This window comes from Abramis brama, assembly GCF_963993115.1.
Source record: "Abramis brama genome assembly, chromosome: 11".
NCBI lineage: Eukaryota > Metazoa > Chordata > Actinopteri > Cypriniformes > Leuciscidae > Abramis > Abramis brama.
This window is the reverse complement of record NC_139973.1, coordinates 28,947,575-28,972,840: the sequence shown is the minus strand read 5'-3', so window position 1 is coordinate 28,972,840 and position 25,266 is coordinate 28,947,575. Positions and strand designations below refer to the sequence as shown.

Here is a 25,266-nt window from a genome sequence, read left to right as displayed (position 1 = left end):
GATGACTTGTGTGATGTCGTATTACAAATGAGCAGAATCATAAAAGTACATCTCAATCGCTTTGTGCTCTATCTGCAGGAAATTAAACAGATTACCATGATTTGATGGAAAGTGTTGTCGTCATTTCAGTTTTTTTTTTTTAATACAGACTATCATATTAATACCAAAGTAATGATGTTTCTGTATGATAAAAACAAAATAGTTTTTTCTGTGTAAAATGTTTTTCAGAAGCTACTATTTGTGTCTGCTTACATTTTGTGTTGTGTTTGTCCTGTCAGTGAATCTAACTTATTGCGTGTCTCTCACAGGAATGAGCTGAATTGATATATCTGTGCAGTTTGTGAAGTGTACACCATTTATTATTGTTGAAATATCTAATTATATGTAAGAATAAATATTCCCAGTTGATCATTGTGACTAATGACTGAGAAAAGGATAGATGTCACACGTCTCTATGTTGTAAAGTGAGGTCTACTTGTGTCTCAGATAATGTATGTACAAGTGATAAAACTGTTTGTCAAAGGCTGGTCTCCTGTGGAAATGCCACTGTCACATGTGTTGTGTTTAGTTTGCAACACTAAGGCGGATATTGTATTTTTCTAACTTAAGTAATTAACATGTATTTTCTGACAGAGCTGTCATTTGTGATTTAGAGGGATACCAAAATAATGACACTATGTATTGAAAAATCAGTCAAACTGATATTTGGTAATGAATAATAATACACAGTACTGTCTGGTGGTAGGATTTTAAATAGCAAAATTTTACTAAACATTTTTTCTCAGTCTTTCTTGAGCAGTGGGCTGGAAGAAATGTGGTGAAATGCCACATCTCAATACTCCCTTCAATTCACACAACGAGTTATTGTCTCTGATAACTCTTAGTTGCTGATAGAACAGCATTTCAGTGTTAGTGCCCTGGAGTAAGCATCACATTTTCTGCTCTTTTGAGTGAAATTATAATGCTACCAGTGGCAGTTCACAGCATCTCAATGTGTTTTTAGGACTTCCACACACTTTCACACCAAACTTCAGAAGACACCATAAACCAAAACTGTAGCTGATTTTCAAAATGTCCTTAAAAGAGCTCACACACCAAATATGAAGCTCAAGAGGAAAAAAAAAAACCTCTTGAAAAGATAACATATTGTCTCTCAGCCTTTTGTATGTGCTAAAGTTTTTTTTTATTATTATTATTTTTTTTTTTTAATAGACATAATCTTAAACACATAGACAGTTTGACTGGAGTGCTTTATTTTTCCAGTTCCACAATGCAGCTATTGTAGTCAAGTACAGGGGTTTTATTGTCATTTCCCTCCTTGTGATGGGAAGAAAATTAAATGCAATGTCTCTTTAACTACAGTGCAGAAACATATAGGGCAAGTGACTGTTAAAGGGATAGTTCACCCAAAAATGAACATTTTGTCATTACTTACCCCTCAAGTTGTTCTAAACCTGTATGAGTTTCTCTCTTTTGTTAAACACAAAATAAAATATTTTAAGGAATGTTAGTAACCAGACAGTTGATGTTAGCCATTGACTTGCATAGTAAAAAAAAATATAAAAAAATACTATGGAAGTCAATGGGTGCCGTCAACTGTCTGGTTACCAAAATTCTTTAACATATCTTCTTTTGTGTTCAACAGGAGACAGAAACTCATAGTTTAGAACAACATGAGGGTGAGTAAATGATGACAACATTTTCATTTTTGAGTGAACTATCCCTTTAAAGGGGTTATATTTTGCTTTTCACTTTTTCAACTTTAGTTAGTGTGTAATGTTGCTGTTTGAGCATAAACATATCTGCAAGATTACAAAGCTCAAAGTCCACTCCAAAGGGAGATATTTTATTTAACAGAATCCACTTTCCAAGAACTACAACGAATGGCTTGTCTGGACTACAACACATTTTTTCCGAACCTTGTGAAGCCACAATGTTTCTCATTTAAATAATCCCTAAACATTGAATACTCAAAAAAGGTGCAAGGCCTGGTTGAGCTGCATTAGAGAAGACCGTGTTGGTTGCTATGTCAAAGAGACACTGTTTTTTCTTATTATTTCTAGTAGTGGTCGACCGATATATCGCCAAGGCCGATATATCGGCCGATATTTGGCATTTTTGAAATATCGGCATCGGCCGATAAGTTTTTCTGATTGGCCGATGTGTTGGAAGCGGGACTTTTATTTTGACGGGCGGCGCTGAGAACACCAGTGCCAGACACAGAGCTCACTCACTCACATTCTCCGTCTTCATTAATTTACGATCTCTGTCAGTCATATCTAATACTTTGTTAGACAGAACTGGTAAACAAAGAAAGTAAATGGTATGCGAAGTAAGTAAAGTAGTAAAGTAAAGCGTTTGCTTTTATATTATTTGTAACAGAAAAGGCAAACAATCAGGCTAAAATACTTTCTCATTTGCCGTCAACATTCAGCAAATGCGCATCTACGTCATTTAAACAAATCTCTGAATATCTAATAAACATTTAATTTCACAAACCTTGCAGATTTAATCGAATCCAGCTGTGATATCTTGTGAAGTGTGCATTACTGTCTGCAAGTGACGGTCGGTCCGTGCGAAGTGAGTGAATGCGAACAGAAGATCAGCTTCACAGGAGACGCGATCGAAAAACTTTAAATCCTTCATTTTAAAATATGCTGATATATAACCAGTTGCCAACTGTGTCATATTCATATCGTTTTCTTTGTGCTGTATATGTAAAATTAGCGTTACCTTTTCTTTATTGGAAAAATATGATTACCAGCACGAAATTACCAGATTACTGAGTGCCCTGTTACAGTGTTTACTTTCTTTTTATTCACATATTCATATTTCTAAACAATTACTTTGTGAAAAATACTGTAATAGGATTGCAGATTCAAGAAGTTGCCATCTAAAGTATAAAAGCATGTTTATTTTAAAGATTTGTTTTCTAATTTATTTATAATTTATTAAATATTGATTAAAATAAATCGGCTTTATATCGGCCATCGGCCACCCTGCTCTCTAAGATATCGGCATCGGCCATCAAAAAACCAATATCGGTCGACCACTAATTTCTAGTTGCGTTTTCTATTAACAGTTCCAATTATAAGTTTTATGTTGTTGCTACGATGTAAACAAAGGGCAAAGCTGTTTGGCTCTGGTCGCCTGCTAGCCAACATTAGTGTTGATCTGGTTTTTACTGTAGCTTTTGTAAGCTCTCGCTTTTGTAAGACTGTTCACCGTCCCTTAGGAAAAGTAACCATAGTTTTGTGATCAATTACAATTGGTGTATAACTTCATATCTAAAATGTATAAGAAAATTATAAACAAAAAAAACATACCACTCTGAAATGTCCTGTGAAATCTGTTGTTGCATAGACCGTGCATGAAATCCGTTCTGCGTAATCCTTTTGTTTTTCTTATTCCTAAATTCTTAAGTCTGAATCAGGCTTGAATTGGTTTGAAACTGACACCATTCTAAATATTTACATCTGAGAAGAGCTCGCAGTTATGGTGCAGGGCGTGACATTTCACAAACACGCGATGAGCACTGCCAATCATATCATACTGGGTCAGCAAATCAATCACAGCACATTTCGTATTTCGGAAAGAGGGGTTTCTTCGAAACAGGAAATAAATGGTGCGTTCGGGCCAGACTGGGGAGAGAGGTGCCATAATCATGTATTGTAACACTTCCCATAATATACTGAGAATTTTACATCAAGAGACATAATAAATCTTTTTAAGATCATACGTAACATTGATAGATTTTCTGGGAGGTTGTTTGACTCTAGTGGCTGGAATTGGGGTTTTAGGTGCATCAACAGATGACAGGGAAGTAACTTGAGTGTAAGGTTGGTGTCTGGAGAAAGAAGGTGTACACAGCTTTTGTAATTGATCTTCCCACCTCTCGTCTCTCCTCAGAAAACAGTCAGCCACCACTCTTTCCAACTTCTCCAGAGATTTCTGGAAATATTCATCCAACTCTGCCAAGCTAGCGTCCATGGCATCACAAAAACTTGTTTCTCTATTTAGTGTCCCTTCTGTACTCTATTACCAAGAGTCAATAAATCCACCTTAAGTTTGTCTAAATCTGCTTTCATAATTTGCATGTCATTAACATCACATTCATCTTTATCTACATAATCAACTTCATTATCAACACCAGAAATGTAATGAGAACTCAACATGGATGTTACTTCAGCAGTAGGATTGAGTCTTGTAACAAATGGACTAGCCGAGAAATCTATATTAGGTGTTACCCCAGCAGTATCCACCACTTTGTCAGCATTATTACTGGGAGTCAATGCAGCTTGGTTGTTGATACAAGTAGCGTCTTGAACAGTTGACATTTGTGTCTTACTCTCTATTTCCTCCATTATGACAAATACACTGTATATCCATTAAAGTAAAACAATATAACTTCCCCGTACGGGCCACCACTATGTAACACTTCCCGTAGTATACTGAGAATTTTACATCAAGAGAAATAATAGATCTTTTTAAGGAAGTAAATAAAGGAGGCAACAATTACACACACACACACAATTCGTTCAAGCACCAAAGTGTATATACCAGATTTATAAAGCTTACGAAGACAAAATAAACCCAGTGTGTGTGTTTTCATATGAGTGCGGACGTGAGGGCAAATAGTTTTTTAGTCCAGCATGTTGATGCAAAGTTTGAATCAGTCTCACCGATAAGGCAGATAAAGTCTGTGAGCAGCTTCGTGAAGATCGTGTCTGTTTTAAATCCTCAAAGGTCCATCCATCCATCTTCTTCCGCTTATTCGGGGCCGGGTCTCGGGGGCAGCAGTCTAAGCAGAGATGCCCAGACTTCCCTCTCCCTAGACACTTCCTCCAGCTCTTCCGGTGGGACACCGAGGCGTTCCCAGGCCAGCCGGGAGACATAGTCCCTCCAGCGTGTCCTAGGTCTTCCCCGGGGTCTCCTCCCGGTGGGACATGCCCGGAACACCTTCCCGGGAAGGTGTCCAGGAGGCATCCGGAAAAGATGCCCGAGCCATCTCAGCTGGCCCCTCTCGATGTGGAGGAGCAGTGGCTCTACTCTGAGCTCCTCCCAAATGACCGAGCTTCTCACCCTATCTCTAAGGGATCGCCCAGCCACCCTGCGGAGAAAGCTCATTCCGGCCGCCTGTATCCGGGATCTTGTCCTTTCGGTCATGACCCACAGCTCATGACCATAGGTGAGAGTAGGAACGTAGATTGACCGGTAAATCGAGAGCTTCGCCTTGCGGCTCAGCTCCTTCTTCACCAAGACAGACCGGTACAGAGACCGCATTACTGCAGAAGCTGCACCGATTCGTCTGTCAATCTCCCGTTCCATCATCCTCATAGGTGAGCCATCCAATCCAAAAAAAAACACCCAAACTCTAGTCCACTCAAAAATCCCGGGGTTTGATATGAACGTGCAAACACTCGCCGCCCCATGACGGTCTGTTTGCTCCCCATATACTACTATCTTCCTCTATAGGATGACGTGTCGTTGCGCTATGCGAGGTTACAGAGTTAAAGACCTTTACACATAAAAACAACATCCCATGAAGACATTATAATGACTACCAATATATAGGTCAATCACAATATAAATAATCTACCCCTTATGAGGCTTTGCTACAGTATAATATGTGAAAAATAATGTTTTTTTAAACAATCAAGCATGAAAGCATATTCTAATACACCCCAAAAAAACAATATTCAAGACTTTTTAAAGGGCATAATTGGACCTCTCTAAGCCCACCTTTTCCAGGATTTTTTGTAGATATTTTAAGGTATTTCTAGGAACATTATGATTTTAATAATACCAATTTGTAGGTGTCGATGACACAACATGACATTGGACTCTTGAAATGTGTAGTTTAACTGAGTTCCTAAAATGTTTCTTTGCAGTGTGTGTTCAGTGACTGGTGATGGCAGAGTGTGTGTGGATGTTATATTTTGTTTGGCTATGCAAATGTTCTTTATTGCATGATATCTACTTGTCATGATACCAATAGGATGACAGGTTTCCTGCCACATACACATACACACTAGTCCCCTTGAAGTAGTTTGATTAGCACAGTTTCTTCGGCATGTTGACATATAATTCCAATTGAAACATGAAATCAGAGCATTTAGTTTACGTCACAGCACAGCAAAGTTGAACTTGACACCTTGCGACAGCCACAGTTGTAATACAAATTAAGCATAATAGATTTTCCTTATTAGAGTTAATATGAAACTTTAACATTAGTGTATAATAATATCAGTTACAGTTACTACAGTAAAACCAATGTTTAAAATTGGTAGTGTTGTTTGAAACGCTTGTGTTGAAATTTATGTTGGTGCATGGTTGTTCTCCTTCTCAGTGTCATTTATAACACCAAGGCTGTCAATTTGTTTGAGATGTTTGACCTCCTCCGTAATACTTTAGAGTAGAATATTTTGTCTTTTTTTAGCCGAAAGTTGAGAGACTGTAGATTTTAAATCTATATTTTCTGAAAATAAATTTTGTCAATATTTTCGAAGTACACTATATGACTGTAAAGCTAATAAGAATGATCTAAAGCCATCAAAACTTTCATTATGATGCATGGGGTCTGAATCATGGTTATAAACAAGACACTCTAATTTTGTTTTGCTTCCACTATTTGTTTCCAAACCCCAAATGTGTTCAACCGTTTAGCCATTCACTTTACTTTTTCTGAGAGAAAAAAAAGCTCTTTACTTTTCCTGAGAGGAACCTCTAAATAATTACGCAATATTTAGTTGGTGCGACTGTTGTAATTGTCAGGGTAAAGATGTTAACTTAGAAATGTTCTATTTTAAGTTTTTAAAGGCAAAATGTGTTTTTTGTTTGCTAAAATATTGTTGTGCATGGTTGTTGTATCTTTTACAAAAAGTCCTACTACTCGATTAATTGTGAACTTTTCAGATTTCTCATATATAATCAAAATTGAAAGTACTAATTAAATTGTTACTGAGTATTAGGTCTTGTTCACATTTCAAGACCATATAGGATAATATTGGCGTGTTATTAATTTGACTCCTTTTTGTTCATTTTGGCCCTTCTGTGGCCCCTCCTTTAAACCCATCTACTGTTGCCAATGCTTGAATGGAGCATTAGTGTGTGTGTGTGTGTGTGTGTGTGTGTGTAGAAGTAATCCATTGAGTGTGTTGATAAAGGGTGTCAGGCGTGTTAATCTCTCCTGTTAAGATTACACAGCTGAACGGATTGGAAGAGTGCCAGAGCTCATAGTCTATCTTTACACTGGAGCTACTGGACCATAGGAAAGACTAGGCAAATCCAAGAACAATCATAGGCTACACCTGCTCTTTAGTTATCATCCAGCTTTGTTCAAATAGTGCTTACACTAATAACTGCTGAGGCCAGAGCCTGAAGATACGCAAATAAAAACATCAACCAACATAATTAAAGTTAGTGTTAGAGATACATGTGTGTGGATTAATAGTATTAATGATTACATATTAATTGTATTAATTATTATTAATATGAATATCATTAAACCCCTAAACTGGCAGTTGATGATGTTTACAGTAAAACATTGCGATGGAAGATGATATCGGTCCACAATCACATTTATAGTTAAATCACATTTTATTTGACTATATCTCTTTTAGGGCTGAAACGATTAGTCGACATTGTCGACAACGTCGACAATAAAAAATTGTCGACAAATATCTTTGTTGTCGAGTAGTCGTTTGATCCCACGTGACCTAATGTAAGGGCCTGCAATATCGCGATTTGACCGCTACGGCGCTGTAGCGCTAGAGTGTAATGCAGCCGTTACAAATGCTATTGCGGTAGAAGAAAACACAGCGCGAATTATGACGGAGTGGAAACGAATCCGAACTAGCAAGGTGTGTGAAGTTTCACAAAACTTCAAACCAAGAATACTGTCGTGTGCAATACATGCAAGGCGGAACTTGCTTTTCACGGGAGCACAACATGCATGTTAAAACACTTAAAGAGGAAAAAACCCGGCACGAGACGAGCCGGTGAGAGGTGAATGTTCTCCAGCTGAAGCTAAATAACTAGCAGTAAATCTCTTTTTAGAGAATGCAATACTACTAATAATAGCAATAACATTAACAATAATAATATAATTACAGTAATGTGATGATTTATTTTTGCATAGAATAAAGCTTGATCGAGCTTAGGAGTCAGGGCTGTTTTTATTATTGTAACTCTATTAGGTAACGTTATTACAGTCTTATCACTTGCCTGTATTTTGTTAACGTTACATATTCATGAAGACTTACAAAAGGAGATGTTATGAAGAATATCATGCCAGTTATTTTTTATACTGTAAATTAAAAGGTGAATGAGAATGTCTCTGTCAGCTCAGCTCAATTGTCATGTCAATTTTTTTTATTATTATTCTTATAATAATTGTTTGCAGTTTAAGTTTGTCTGTAATGCAGCTGATAATTGTTTTTGTTTATTTTTTTCTATTGAAAGAGAACAGAATATGTAACCAATGCTTAGAGAGCATTTGTGTGTGATTTGAGTTGGACAGAAATCTGAAAACTTAAAGAGAATGACCTGTTTAGTTGGCTCAAAGTTCATTAAAACAACCATTTCAAAAGCTGAAGTGATTTTCTTTTTTTATATTATAGTTAGAATATGTATAACTCAGTGTTTTAACTAATTGAAAAGGCTGAATAATCGTTCCAAACTTACTGATTAGTCGGCGAAATAATCGACGATTAGTCGATTAATCGTTCTAATAATCGTTAGATTAATCGATTATCAAAATAATCGTTTGTTGCAGCCCTAATCTCTTTACATAAATATTGGATAAAGGAAACTTGACACGCGGGACACGATCCCCGGTCTCCTGGGTGAAAGTCCTGTGTTGAAAGTGTATAAATATACTCAAAAATACAATATTATCCGTGCTGCTGAGTTTTGAATCCAAAATATGTAATTTATGTTATTAGTGCAGAACCAATGGGACTTATTTATGAATCACGAGCAGAATTATATATATATATATATATATATATATATATATATATATATTTTTTTTTTTTTTTTTTTTTTGTAAATTCATTCCATGTTCTATATGCTATATAGTTACATTTTTGGACTCTTTTGTATTTTAAAAAGGTTATTTGGAACATGACTGAATTTTTTTTTCTGATGACACTGAATTTTGATAATACTATTTACTATCATAATAACAAAATTAATTAGTTAACCAATTAGTTACATGTAAAAAAAATAATAAAAAAAAATTGCCATTTCTGGAAGGCCCATTTTACGCATTGTATTTTGTGTGTGTGTGTGTGTGTGTGTGAAAAAGGTATAGAGGAATAGGACCTATATTTACACCTATACTTTATGCCATTGTGTTTCATTGTTTGGCAGTTCTCAAGTTTCTTTGATGTTATAGTTCATTCATAGCATTCTTGTACCAGTGATTCACCACTGTCAGCAGGTGAATTCACTGTATTAGAGACACCGACCCTTAAGAAACAGTGTAAGTGAATGTAAAATCAAAGTAGTTTCACCAATAATAAAACCATCTCTGGTTTCACTTCTGTCTGATAGAAGAACGACTTAATTTAAGACACATTTCTTAGTGTGCTGCATTTTATTAACATTATAAGGGCAAGATAAACTTTTTTTTATTATCAAAGGATCATACTTACATACATTTTTAGTCTTCAAATAGCTGAAACATATTTTAAATAAGCCTATTTCACGGAGAGAAGGACTCTTATTTTGACATACCTCGCAGTCTCAGATGCAGATAAATATTAATTTTATTTTATTTTAAGGAATTATAAATACTCCTGTACACAAACTCCTGTGTTGGATGTTGGGTATTGTGGTTGCTTGAGTGGGTATTCTGGCTGGTGTGCATGAACTGGTTTCTGGATCTCCAATTATCAAATGCAAACAGTCAAGTCATATTAAATGTACATCTTTCCTTGTGTTTTCATGCCAACCAATGAGCAAGATAAGCTAACATACAAAGCCAGTTACAAGTTCAGTGATAATTATCACAATAGGTGTTGAGCAGACATCCTCCTGAAAACTCTGTGATGTTCATCACACCTAGTGTTGAGCAGTGCTCCTGTCTTGTGCGCGCATGTTGTTGTCCTACTGGCGAAGGACATGATAGTGCCGCTCCCCCCAGCCGATATGAAGTCCAGTTTTTAAGGAACTCGTCCTTCATTTACGTAGTACGAGGTGGGTCATGACCATCTTGGCCCTGTGTCAATTGAAACGGGCCCTTTTTCGAAAGCCCCGGTCCAAGTTACTACACAGGCAAGCGTCTCGCCCCCAAGTTTGGTCTGCAGTGTTCGACCTGAATGACATGTACTACAGATCTCTAGCCCTTCCGCACCACGGGCCATCCTGCGTGTGCGTTCGAGGGTTCGAAGTATCAAGTACAGAGTCCTACCCTTCGAGTGCTCCATAGCCAGTTGGGTCTTCAGGTCAACTGGGAGAGAGGAATCTCGCCCATGGGCTGAGTATCTCTTTTCCAATAAGGAGATGGACTCGATCCAACATGCCTCTTCAAGAAGACGGCGTGTCTGGTCGGTGCTACACAGAAGTGAGAAAGGGTCCCACTGAAAAAAATTTCAGAAGCTCCTGGGGCATATGGTAGATGCAGCCACATGGCTTCCTCCATATGGATACCACTTCAGCACTGGCTTAAGGTTGAGTCCCGAGGTGACCGTGGCAGAGCCGCATGCCCGGTGTGACAACAGATCACCCCGGCCTGCAGCCAAACCCTCAGTCCGTATTCAGTCCTTTTGTTTCTCCGGGTCACAGTCCCGAGAACGAGGTCCATTAACACCGACTGAGGGGCCACGTACAAAGGGCATGCTTTAATGGAGGCCTGGGCGACCTCCGACCTCGAGTTGTTGCAGTTCACCTCGCTTTGAGCCACCTGGTACTGGTCTAAAAGACACATAGCGACCGTTGCGCTGAGCTTCCCTTGCATGTCACAACTCGCCCGTCACCTCCTCCTTGGAGTCAGAAGCTTCTGAGGTCGCTTCATTCCACTATTTCCTTCCCCACGACAGCCTATGGCCAGGGAGAGTGGAGACTCCATCCCCAGGCGTCCAGCTGGGCAGGTCTGTCCCTTGGTCAGACATTAACTCCAGCTGGCCCTGGGGCCCCACAGAAATGCGTACCCCAGTGAGACTTCTAAAAAGCGACTAGTCGATTCATTATCGCTTGGCGTCCGCTTAAGTCAGTGATTCTCATCACACTCAGGTGTTGAGCAGAAATGCTCCTGAAGCTCAGTGTTTCTATCACACTCAGGTGTTGAGCAGAGATGCTCCTGAAGCTCAGTGATCTTTTTCACACCTGGTGTTGAGCAATGCTCCTGTCTTATGCACGCATGTCGCTTGCACCTAAAGTGCTAGGTCAGGAGTGGAACAGGTCTTGATAGTTGCCCCTTTTTTGGCCCAACCAGACCAAGTTCCCTTCTACAGCCCTTCCTGACTTCCCCTGAATACATTTCAGGGACAGGGCATGATGGCACCCACGTTCAGACCCCTGGAAGTAAAAGTCCTAAAAGTGGATGCGGAGGTTCAAGTGGTTACCGCAGGAATATGTGGTGGTCACCATCACTTCTGCAAGAGCACCCCATAAGAGGAAGTGTTGCTTACGCCGAATAGAAGTGGAACCTATTTGTTGAGTGAGTCTTCTCTCCGTGAAGAGATCCTGAAAGCGAGCGGTCATTTCAGTGCTCTCTTTCCTGCAAGATGGGTTGGAGTGAGGGCTGTGTCCTCCATCCTCAAAATGATGTTGCCTCTATTTTTCTTTGACGCACATCATGATGCAATAGCTGGGAAGCACGTCCTGATCGCCAGGTTACTGAGGGAGCAAGGTAACTAAAAGCCTTGCACCCCTCTTTATCCTCTTGGGCCTTATCTCTGGTGCTACTGCACTGCAGAGACAGCCCCTGAGCCACTGCAGGCAGTAGTTAAATTCTGTTTTTAAAGAAACAGTTCTCCTGCTCGCCTGGTCTCTACTAGAGGGTAGGGACTTGCTCGCTTTCAGTCAGTGAGTTGTGCCTGGAATTCGGGCCAGGTAACTCTCACTAGCTGAGACCCCAGCCTGGATGTGTGCCAAAGGTTACTACCTCTCCCTAAAAGGTGGAACCAGGTGGTGAACCTGCAAGCGCTGCAACAGAGGAGGCAGACCCAGCCCTGGCTTCTCTGTCTGTCCGCTTCACTGTGGTTATACGTGCACAGAATGCAAGCCTTAGGACCTCAGACCAGCTCTTGTCTGTTAAGGAAATCAGCAGAAAGGGAAGGCTGTTTCCAAGCTACGTTGGCCCACTGATAAAGGTCAGTTGCGATCCCCACGGTGATCCCATATGTGTATTCTTCCACGATACGACTCCCTACGGCGAGCCCGTGTCTTCCCTTGGCAGAGTTTTCTGCCGTCAACTGTCCGGTAAGTAGCTCCCCTGGTTATTGGCTGGAGCCTCCCCAGTGACATTCCATATGTTGTACTGCCCGTCAATTCGCCCAGTCCATATGTGTATTCTCCACATGTATCTCCTTGTGAGCAGGATGTGGCTTCTGCAGCGTCCCTTCCTTCCATGTACAGCAGGGGTGTCAAACTCAGTTCCTGGAGGGCCACAACCCTGCAGAGTTTAGCTTCAACCTAATTAAACACACCTGATCCAGCTAATCAAGGTCTTCAGGATTACTAGAATCTTCCAGGGAGGTGTTTTTGGAGCTGGTTGGAGATAAACTCTGCAGGAAAGTGGCCCTCCAGGACTGGAGTTTGACACATGTGATGTACAGGGAACACTTTCCCAGTGGTCCTGTAGGAACAGCAGTGACTTTCCTAGCCTAAGGCCCTGTCCCTTCTCCACCTTAAATTTGCAGGGGGATCAGGAGGCTTCTGTCTAGGCACTGGAAGGTGGCAGTACTAGTGGCGCTTTCAATAGATCCCCATTCAGTCGATGTCGACTACGTCTGACGTTCTCGACTAAAAGGGAACGTCATGGTTGCGTATGCAACCCACCGTTCCCTGAAGGAGGGAACAGTGCCACTACTGCTGGACCACCCTCGCCACTACTGCTGGACCACCGCTGACTCCGGGGGCCAATCGGCTCCTCAGCGAAAAAGCAACTGGTGCGTGCGTCCACGTCTGTGTTTATACCCGCACGGCGGGTCGGAGCGTGGAATCACGCACGCCAATGTTAAATTGGCTTGATTAAATAGTAGTATGAAGAAGACAGGCTCACTAGGCGTGATCCCCATTCAGTTGACATCGACTACGTCCTCAGTTCCCTCCTTCCCTCCTTTAATAGGTACTAGTATCTAACAAATAATAACTATCTAATGAGTACCAATATCTTTTAAAAAGGTGCTAGTACCTAAAGAATAAGCACTAGTAGCTAATGAATAAGTACTTGTACGTATTAAGAATTAAATGTTAAAACGTCTTGCCATATCCCTGATGAGGTTTGTCACGACTACCTGGCTCACAGTAGCAATGACATAGGGGAGACCACACCGTTTGTTAAGTTAAATCCAAAATAATTTCTTAAAACATTAAATTATACGATGAAATTATAATTTGAATCAATAAGTGTATCAAGTCAGTGAATGAGAAGCAAGAGAAAGCTAATCAAAAGTGTAGTGCAAATCAGTAAAGTGTAGACTATGTGTAATGCAAAAAAGGCAAAAAGGAGTAGGATGGTGCTGCCGCCAGCCTGGAGGCCAGAACAAAGCAGAGACGCAGACGCAGCACAGAGCAGAGAAAACAACTGGCAGGAGATGTTTTTAAACAGTCCCGCCAATCAGCTGCTGTCAGATGGACCGAAAACAGACAGCTCCCCCTTCAGATTGTGGGGAGAGACGGCCCAAACATATTCTGTCCATGGTGGAGTGAGCACACCCAGCACGGCAAAGCCGGGCGTGACAGGTTGAACACTTGACGCGTTCAGAGACCATTCCTTCATACAGAATCTCTCCAGATCCTTCAAATTCCCAGGTCCATGTTGGTGCTTCTTCTCTTCAGTTCACCCTACTCATTTTCTATAGTGTTTAGGTCAGGGGAACTGGGATGGCCATGGTAAAAAATAAATTTTGTGCTCATTTTTGTGTTTATTTTAATGTTTTTTTTTTGGATCATTGTCCTAATAGAAGATCTAACCATGGCCCATTATAAGATTTCTAGCAGAGGCAGCCAGGTTTTGATTTTTTTATCTACTAGTATTTGATAGAATCTATGATACCATGTATCTAAACAAGAAGTTTATCTGAGCAAGAAGTCCAGGACCTCTGGCAGAAAAAATAGACCAAAAAGTCCACAGGTCCAGCAGTATATTTATCCTTAGGGCACGGGGTACTTTGTATCCCTGTGTGCACCAAACTCATCTGGTGGGTTTGCTGCCAAAAAGCCATTTTTTGTTGTTGTTTTAATCTGACCTCAGAAACCAGTCATGTTTGAAGATTCATTGGTGTCTGACAACAGAATATGCTGGAGTTTATTTTTGGATGAGAGAGGAGGATTTTTCTTGAAACCCTCCCAAAGAACTTGTGGTGATGTAGGTGCTGTTTGATATTTTTTTAGGCTTTCTGGCCCCAAGACTCAACTAATCTCTGCAATTCTTCATCTGTGATCCTTGGAGAGTCTTTGGCCACTCAAACTATCCTCCTCGCCATGCATTAGGACGATATAGACACACGTCGTCTTCCAGGCAAATTTGTAACATCTATAGTTGATTGGAACTTCTTATTTATTGCCCATATATTGAAAATGGGAATAGTCAATGCTGACATCCACCCATTCATTCTCCAAACTGCTTGTCCTATGTAAGGGTCGTGGGGATGCTGGAACATATCCCAGCGTTTTGGGCCAAAGGCAGGGAAACACCCTGGACAGATGGCCAGACTATCACAGGGCTAACACAGACATGCACACATTCACACCCACAGGCGATTTTAGCCTCTCCAATTCGCCTGACCTGAATGTCTTTGGATTATGGGGGAAACCGTACTGTGAGGTGATAGTGCTAACCACTGAGCCACTGTGTTTGCCAGATATGTTACTGCAAAGTGTATGTGCCCCTTGTGTTTGCCTTTTAAGAATTAATTTTCATACCAATGTATTCATTCTCTTTCACATTTTCTTTCTTTTTCAGCTCATCACAGCTTATTAGGAGTAGAAGAAAGTTTAATTACTATTATTTCTGTAACACATTAGTTTAGGGTCCAGTTCTCACTATCAACTAGGCTAGTTGCTTATTAGCATGCATATTAGGGGTGTAACGGTTCACAAAATTCACGGTTCGGTTCGATATGATACACTGGTGTCATGGTTCGGTACGTTTTCAATACAGCAAAAAGAAATAAATGCCAGAGATTTAAACATTTTTTTTAATTAAAACTAACATCTTAAAGTATGATATTTTTTTACTTTAAGCAATGATGGAGCTATACTTGACTCTTCTTAGGAGCATATAAAACAAAAACAGATCCTTATAAAAAAAAATAAACGTAATATTGTAGTAGTAATAAACAAAGGTTTATTTTATTTCAGATTAACATTTGAGGGCAGCAATTTTATTCATAATGTCGAAATAAAACCAACGTTACATTACTTGAAAGCACAATGTTTCTCCTGGTTTCCACGTCAGCGCTGTTTGATCCGTTAATAACGGAGGAATGTGAATGCTTCTCACTAGATCTCGCAGCGATGTTATTACTTCAGTGGCGAATTCAAATGCTTTCTTGACTGGATCTCTTAGTGCTGTGTAGTAACAGTGTCGCTTGATCAAGATCGGCTCGCGCTGCACTGGTGACAAACGGTCCGTGAAGCACATAATAAGGAGTAGCGCAGTTTCGTTCGGCTTTCATTACGTTTGTCATTTGATGTTGGGCAATGTTGTGGTCGCGCCAGTGTCTCTTACATTATGAGAGACATTTGAAATAATGAAATTTTGGTCAGCAGGAAAAATGGTCCAACGAACTGTTAGGTTTGTAATGCGTACCGAACCGAAAGCCTCGTACCAAACGGTTCAATACGAATACGTGTATCGTTACACCCCTAATACATATTACTAGGATGTTGGCTGTTTATTAGTACTTATAAAGCACACATTAATGCCTTATTCTGCATGACCATATTCTACTAGGGATGTCCCGATACCACTGTTTCACTTCCGATACCGATGCCGCAGCTTTGGCTATTTGCCGATACCGATATCAATCCGATATTTTTGTTTTATTCTTGAACTAATACTACTAATAATAATAATAAAATATATGGAAGCACTTTGCTCAATTAGCCACCTAAAAACATCTCACTCAAATGGAGAACAAATACTTCGAACCAGTATATGGTCCACAACAACAGTTGATTCTGAAAGACTGCCACCCTTTATTCAAACACTACAAAAAAAATATATGAAAATAAAGGTTCTCTGTCTCTCTCTCTCTCTCTCTCTCTCTCTCTCTCTAAAATACAGCAGCCCCTCATGGGCGACTGCTGTCACACAATAAAACATAAAAAAACACAACATAAGTCCAGGCCTGTCCTCTCTCCATCTCCACTGTCGTCGCTCCTCCTTTATGTTTCCGCTCCTCCGTGAGAGATCCGAGACCGGTGCGTCGCGCAGGTGTCGCTCATCAGTAATCACGCCACCGGCTTCAGTACGTTCTCCCATGGCCCTCGGCCTCGTCCTGCTCGCCACATACCCCCATCGCCCCTCGCCGGGGGGTCCCACTCGTGCTGCTCTCTCACGGCCCTCGACCTCGTCCTGCTCGCCACACTAATATTCAAGCATTTAGGCGATGGTTTAAGCTAGATTTTCCCATGGTTTGTGTTGGATATGTATCAGATCTTTTTTTTTTCTCCCCTCCGATCTCCGATCTAGCGTTCTGGGCCAGTATCGGCACGATACCGATGACGTGGATCGGATCGGGACATCCCTATATTCTACATCCCTTAATCCTACCCAATACCTAAACTTAACAACTACCTTACTAACTATTAATAAGCAGTATTTAGGAGTTTGTTGGGGCAAAAGTCGTAGTTAATAGTTAATAGTGAGAATTATATAAAGTGTGACTATTCTTTCTCAAATGAATGCTTTGATCCACGGATATTATGGATTCGATTTCCTGGGAATGCATTAACTGATAACATTTGAGAGTATTTGAAGACCTCTGATGCAAAAGCCTCTAAAAGCTACCTGTCAAAAATGAGATAATAATATTGAGTGAATGCTCTCCGCACATAGTATACGTTCATCAAATACTTTCACTTCAAACTCACTAAATCACAGCCTCAGCCCATTCAGAAATGCCAGTACTTAGGTAGAAACCTATACATAGGAGCCTGATAAAAATGTTACTATTAAACAAAAAATTTAGACGGACTTAGAGGCTTTTGCATCTGAAGTCTTAATTTATTATTGGATGAAATGTGCTAGGAAGAGAAACGGCTTATCATTCTACCTAACCATCACATCAGTACCTTACTGACTAGACATAATGATCGCCAAGTCGTACATCAGGGTAGGCATTTCACAGAAGAACTCTCTTTGGTTAGCAGAGTTGTGGATAATTGAGGCAAAAGATCAGTGTTAAATGTTAATGCAACAGTGTGTAATCTGCACAAAGAGTAAAGGCCTGTTCACACCAACACGAAAGTTCGGCATGGATATTCGGTCCAATTCAAAAGTTGTCTTTTTGCTTAAAGGGACAGTAGTATAATATGTTACACATTGCAGGAGTGTGCTGACTTTAGCTAATTGATATTATAGTGCCATGTACAATAGTTGCCAAAAGTGATGTCTGGCCTAGGAAAATTGCATCTTCACCCTTTATTCAAATATTATGTGGTTGACAGACCTGGACTTTTACTGAAGTCTGTGCTGTGCATTTACTGAAAAAAAGAATTACACACCGGTGTCCACACTGGGCGCTAACAGCTTGATGCTGTCCACACTGGATGTGGCTGTTGCAAATCCATTTGTCCTTCATGTCAGAAGTAGTGCAGGAGTGTGGAGTACGCCAGAAATAGAACAGGGTGTCAGTTTACTGTTGGGGATTTGTCGTGTCGCATCGTGCTATATCGTATTCAGTGTAGACTATAACACTGATTATAATGTATTCTTTTGTCATGTCACACCGCTCGCGTGGTGTAGACACAGTGTTGAAGTTTTGTCAACCACTTTTTATTTACTTTTTATTTTAATTTTATTTATTTTTTTAAATTTAAACTTTTTTTTTCTAAATTGTTTTTTAAAAGATTTTATTACTATATGAAACCAATAAAAATACAAAGAGTACATTTATGAAAACTTGGTGTTTACTGTAAATTTACTGGAATGTAAATGTATCTGTTGATCCACATTATTGTATCTATAAAATGGTTACAATAGAACCTTCCAGAATATGTAATCTGTTATATTGTAATAATTGCTGTCTCTTTGAAATATGATGCTGGTGCTGATTTCAACAGCCATTCATTCCATTCATGAGCCGGTCATTCATGCTGGTCTGCTAATTCACACTGTACATTATTAAATTACTGATCTTTTAGCATTGTCATGCTCTGTAAAAAAAAAAACAACAACAATAAAACACATACTGTATACACATACTCAAACCAGATCAGGAAGAGTAAGATAGCCTTTTAGCATTATTTACGAAACTTGGTTTGAACTATTTGCTCATATCTTTTTAACAGTGTTTTACAGTTTATGTGTGATTTTTGCAAATGTAACACACACATCTCTCTCTATCTCTTTCTCTCTCTGTCAGTGTGCTGTTTTGTGGTCCATAAACGTTGCCATGAATTTGTCACATTCTCATGCCCTGGAGCTGATAAAGGACCAGACACCGATGTGAGTATGCAAATACACACACACACACACACACACACACACACTGGTTATGTTACCTGTAAATGTTTCTCTTTCACATTTGACAACTTTATGTGAACTTGGTAGTACCTATGACACAGGTACTTTGTGTGTCACCTCTAGCTTGATAGAATAATACTCATCCTACAAAATACATGATTGCACATACAATGCATCAAATGCTTTAAATATTTCAAAATAATATTTAAGGTTAAAACAACTTGGCTGAAATATGTGGTATTCTAATACTTTCTCCTATGCTAGCCTAATATGCAGATACCACTATAAGTAAACCATTCATAGGTGAGTTGGGAGTGGGACTTTTTTTTTCAATGACTGACTGGTGATGTTTTATGGAAGAAAGTTTTAAAAAATAATGTTTATTTTTGCAGTTATGTGCAGTGGTGCAGAAATTACATACTTCAGCTCTTAACCAACATGTTAACCAAATGTATTAACCTTAATGCATTTACTACTGTAGTACCACAACACTACTAGTAGATTATATTTCATGTTTCATAATTTTGCACAAAATGTTTCATAATATTTAATGTTGCATCTTGCTTTTTGCAGCTGTATATGTAAGCAATAAGGTACGAGAGACTCCGCTTCGCGTCGTGCCTAACAACGCCCTTCAGCCGTTACTTATTCACGATACAGCACTTGTCTCGAGTACCTTATTGCTTTTATAAAACGGTTACCACACAATACAACTATTAAAGCCGAAAAACATGTATCTATGCAACTTTTATGAAGTAAAATCACTAAAAGCCTTCCTTCCGCTGGAAAAAATAGTCCCTGACCGTAAACAGCAATAAAAGTTACATACATTATTTCACCAATAGATTGCGGCAAAGACCATCTTTATGAGTGAGTCAGTCAGTAGAGAAGACTTTTACATTGAAAGGAATCAAACTTGTGAACACGGAGAAGGAAGACGCAGATGACTATGGGCACGGAAAAACCCCTTAACTGTTAAAAGGACAAGATATCGCAGCGGACATTCAAACAGATTTTTTTTTAATTATGAATATGACTGACCTGAAGGAAAATGCTATATCTACTGTAAATGCTTACTCGATCTCTCACAATACTCTACTATAGCTTCAATGAACAATATCAATGAGATCAAACATGTGTTTAAGTTACTAAGAGTGGTTGCTAGGGGTGTTGTGTAGTGATACATAGAACAGTTGGGTGAAGCGGTCATAGCCGTGTTTTATCGTGAATAAAGCACAGCTATTGACCAATCAGAATCAAGGATTGGAACTAACCGTTTTATAATTGTCCATAATATATGTATATAAACCTAATTTTGTCTGCCTTAGAAGCTGCAGACTTTTTACACTCAAATTATCACTCTAAGCAAACGTTCTAACATGACCATAAAAACTGTATGCGTATTTGTAAGTAGTGTGTGTGTGTGAACTCTCTTGGCATGTGGTGTAGTGGTGGAGTAACCAGAGATTATGTCAGAATGTCATTCAAGCTTTTCAGACACTCCTTTTTATAGAGCACAGCATGGGAGACTGTCATACTGTAGCCATGGAATAATTCACAGTAAGAACTGCTCACAGAATCTGTGTATAGACTGAGTTTGTGTGCAAACTGTTTAATAGAGCACTAAGTCTGTCCAGTATTTAAAGTCTAAACAAAGGTTGCGAAGGGCAACACACACACACAGTCTTCTTCATTGTGATTAGCTAAAACTGCAGGAGTAATAACATTGCAAATATCTTTGTGTTACTGACCTTGAGAGCTGTCTGCATTTCATCTGTTAAATGAATACCCAGCTCCTGAGAGGGGTCAGACCAGCTCACATCTGTCTTGAGTAAAGAGCTTTAATTGGTTGAGAATTTCTGTTGTTTAATGTACACACAAGTGTAAACAGAACAAGCTTGTTAATATTGTAGAGGCTTATTCTCCTATTGACTGGCATATAATCAAAGTCAAATGCTGTGTTTGCTTGCTAGATTAATGCTCCTCATTAATGGTACTCTGATTGGGATTTTTAACTGAGACTGCAGGTTTTTTTTTATAGTGATTCACATAGACTGATGTGCACTCTGTAATTTATTTCTGTAAAATGTATGATTAAAGTAATGTTCACCTGATGAGTGACTGTCTACCAGCGGTTTAGAAAAAAGCTGTTTTATTTTACATATGCTGCCCCTTTATGGGGAGCTGTCATGTTAAGATCACATGACCAGCCAGGTCTTGCAGTCTGAGAGTTACTACTTTCACTACTACTATACCAACAACGTTTACATTAAGGTGCTTTACATTTTACATTTACATGCTTTACATTTAAATGATAAACAATGGCTTTAAAAAAAAAACAAAAAAAACAAAAAAAAAAACATAAAAAATAAATACTGTTTGCAATATTGAAGGGAAATTTCTCTCTCTATTCACTGACCCTCTTGTCATGAATATTTTCAAAAACCCAAGCAAGTGAGGTGACAATAATTGTTGTGTGTTCCATTAGAATACAATTGAGTGTGTTCCATTATAATACACCACTCTTAATATTCGGTGCAAGGAAAGTATTGAATAGAATAGATCCAACATATGTTTTATGTATTAAGGAGAGCACACTGATTGACATAAAAAACAAAACAAAAAAAAACAAAAAAAACCCGACAAGTAAGGTTAATAGAGGTATGGCAATATATCGTGTCACAATATTTCACAATACAAAAATGCAACAATATGTATCGTGGATAGTGAAAATATGTATTGTGTATATGAAGTTCACCCAAAATAAACATTACTGTGTGAGGAAAAAATTAAAGTTAACAGAGTTTTAGCGTCAGTACTACATTCAACTACTATATATAATGTTGAATATTATGTATAATAATGCAATGGGGGAATAATTGTGGGTCCTGATAATGCCAAATGTCTTATGTTACCTGTAAAAAGTTACATTACATTATTTTAAATATATCCAGTCATTGACAGATGCAAGCATGTTCGTCTAAAATAATTATTTATGTTCAGCTTCAGAATCATGAATATATTTAATCTGTTACCATTGTCCTGTGCATTGGGTTACAGCACCAAGTCCAAGGCTATTCATTCATTTACACCCTCAATGTAATACCAAATTTAGCATTTTAATTAACAGTACATTTTTTGTTAACCTTTTACCATATGTCTTGGAGTATCGCAATAATATCGTATTGTGAGTTCAGTAGCGTGATATGTATCGAATCGTGACATGAGGGTATCGTTATACCCCTAAATATTAAGCAATTACATAGTAAATGTACATTTTTATAAATTAAAAAAAAACATAATGAACATAAAAATTAAAATATATGAAATTGAACAGAACACAGATTCTGTAACATTTTTGTTTGAGTTAGTTTTCTGTTCTATTCTAGTGTTTTGCGGTTATTTCTTTTTAATGGGTTCTGTTTTCCTCCGTTAACTGCCTGTTTGTCTCCTTGGTTAATAATTGATTGAGTATTATGTTCAGGTGTGTCTGGTTAATTAGGGCCCAAGCCCTGAAAGGGCGAAGGCCCTATTGTTTTCGGTAGGATTATTATTAGGGCCCAAGCCCTGAAAGGGCGAAGGCCCTATTGTTTTCGGTAGGATTATTATTAGGGCCCAAGCCCTGAAAGGGCGAAGGCCCTATTGTTTTCGGTAGGATTATTATTATTATTATTATTATTATTATTATTATTATTATTATTATTATTATTATTATTTTGTCAACCTTTTGGGCACTTTTGGGGCCCTTAACATGCTCGAAAACTCTTGAAATTTTGCACACACGTCAGAACCCGCGGCCATCAGGGCCGGACTGAAGCTGGTACCCGGGCGTGGCAGGGGGGCTCGACAGCGCCCCTGGAACGGGATCCAAACACGTGTCCATAAATCAAACACGCTTGCATGTAATAATATGAAACTCGGTACACATATAGATCTCATTGGGCCGAACAACTTTCGTGCTCTAAGTTTTACGCCAGCCAAACAGGAAGTTGGCTATTTAGCGTTGTTTGGAAACGCATGCTGTGGAATTTAATGTACTCCTCCTAGGGAATTCATCGATTCGCCTCCAAACTCGGTGTGCATGAAGTCAAGACATTGAGGATGCTAAATTGCGGACGGATTTTTGATATCTCGAACGGTTTGGCCGTGGCGAGGAAACAAATTTATGGCGAAAAAATGAAACAGGAAGTGTGTTATAACTTCTGCATACATTAACTGATCTTGATGAAACTTCAGCAGTGTGTTCGTTGTAAGAGGCCGATCACATGGATGTGACTATTGTGAGTCAAAGTTATAGCGCCACCAACAGGCAGCAGGAAGTACATCACTTTCAAAATGCTTTGAAATCAGTGTCTTATTTTTACCCGATTTGCTTCAAACTTTATGCGTACAATGTAGACACACGGCAGATGTAAACCTGTGAAAGGATTATTGATATCTTAGATACTGTTGCCGTGGCAACGCATCAAACTTTAATATTATTTTTTGATGCTTTTGAGACTCTTAACATACTTGAAATTGCATGAAACTCAACAGACACATCACATTTATTAGCCCGTAGACATGTGCAAAGTTTCAGAAACGGGCGTGGTGGAATGGCTCAGTAGCGCCACCTTTAGTCAAAAATGGGGGCTTAGTTTTTCCTAGAATCACAAAACTTGGTATGTGTATTGTTCTCATCAAGACGGACAACTTTCTAATTTACATGAACCATCTCCGACCAACAGGAAGAGAGATATTTTGGTTTGAATGTGGATTTTCTGAAGAATTTTCTCTCCCTCTCTCTGTGTCTGTGTGTGTGTGAGGGGAGGGGGGGATTTGACTATTGCTTTTATATTGTTAATCAAGGTTTCAGGGGCTTTTGGGGTCCTTAACGTGCTCAAAAACTCTTGAAACTTTGCACACAGGTCAGAACCCACGGCCATCAGGGCCGGGCTGAAGCTGGTACCCGGGCGTGGCTGGGGGGCTCAACAGCGCCCCCTTGAACGGGGTTCTAAAACTTGATCCATATATCAAACACGCTCGCATGAATTAATATGAAACTCGGTACACATATAGATCTCATCGGGCCGAACAACTTTACCCCGGTCAAGTTTTACGCCAGCCCAACAGGAAGTCGGCTATTATGGGTTGTTTGGAAAACGCTTGCTGTGGAATGTGAAATACTCCTCCTAGAAAATTCACCGTGTCCCCTTCAAACTCGGTGTGCATGTAGTCAAGACTTTGAGGATGCTAAATTGCGGACGGATTTTTGATATCTCGAACGGTTTGGCTGTGGCGAGGAATCGAATTTATGGCGAGAAAAGAGAAACACGGAAGTGGAATAACTTCTGCATACATTAACTGATCTTGATGAAACTTCAGCAGTGTGTTCGTGGTAAGAGGCCGATCAGATGGATGTAGCTATTGTGAGTCAAAGTTATAGCGCCACCAACTGGCAGCAGGAAGTGTGTCACTTTCAACATGCTTTTGACAAAAGTGGGGGGGTTAGTTTTAACTACAGTAAAGAAAAAACAGTTTGTATATTGTTCTCATCAAGCCGGACAACTTTCTAATTTACATTCAATAGCTCTGGCCATCAGGAAGTCAGATATTTTGGTCTGAATGTGAATTTTTTTGCAAAATCAGCCTCTGAATTTTTAGCCACTCCTCTTAAACTATTTATTTTATTCGTACCAAACTTTTTCAACATGATGAAACTACATTAAATATGCTAAATTGTGAATGGATAATAAATATCTCAAATGGTTTTGCTATGGCGAGGGATTAAAGTAATGTCCAAAAAGGAAACACTAAAAATCTTCTAAAAATGTAATTATATACCATTTATTTCTATATAAAAGAATACAAATATCACAACTAAACCCATTTTATTCTGTTTTTGCAATTCAAGAAGAATGAAAAAGTTAAAACAGGCTATTTAGTGCTATTTGGTTCAACAAAAAAGCAAACATAGGGCTATACTGCCCTCTTGTGTCCAAAAGGACATCAAAATAGTATATAAAACTTTTTACCAGGTAGGCCAATATTGTATTTAAATATACATTTATTAGGTATGTGTCTGAGGATATTTTCCCACCGGTTAATCGACGTGTGACACGAGTGGGTGCTTTTAAATCGCTAATATAATAGTGAAAGAAAAATAATGATAATGTTGCACACACAAATCACACACATGTGGGAAAGAATGATGCTTTTAAACAACACTAAACCGCCATTAGGTGTCGCCAGGCATCCATCTTAATAAGCGAGTCATTGATTCATTCGTTCAAACGATTCGTTCGAATGAGTCGATCATGATTAAGACAGATGTTTATGGATTGATCATTCAATCTTTGAGTCAACCGATTCGTTAAAAATGCTGAATCGTTCAGTTATGAGAAAACACGTGATGGTTCTGC

General features: G+C 39.0%; 1 protein-coding gene across 1 annotated transcript in view; it reads left to right on the top strand.

The window, feature by feature from the left end:
- Window positions 1-25,266, top strand: part of prkcaa (protein kinase C, alpha, a) — a 215,262-nt gene that overhangs the window by 44,064 nt on the left and 145,932 nt on the right. Inside the window, exon 3 of the mRNA XM_084127788.1 lies at window positions 18,765-18,847. Within this exon, the coding sequence (XP_083983914.1) occupies window positions 18,765-18,847 (83 nt within the window). The remainder of the gene's footprint in view (window positions 1-18,764; window positions 18,848-25,266) is intronic.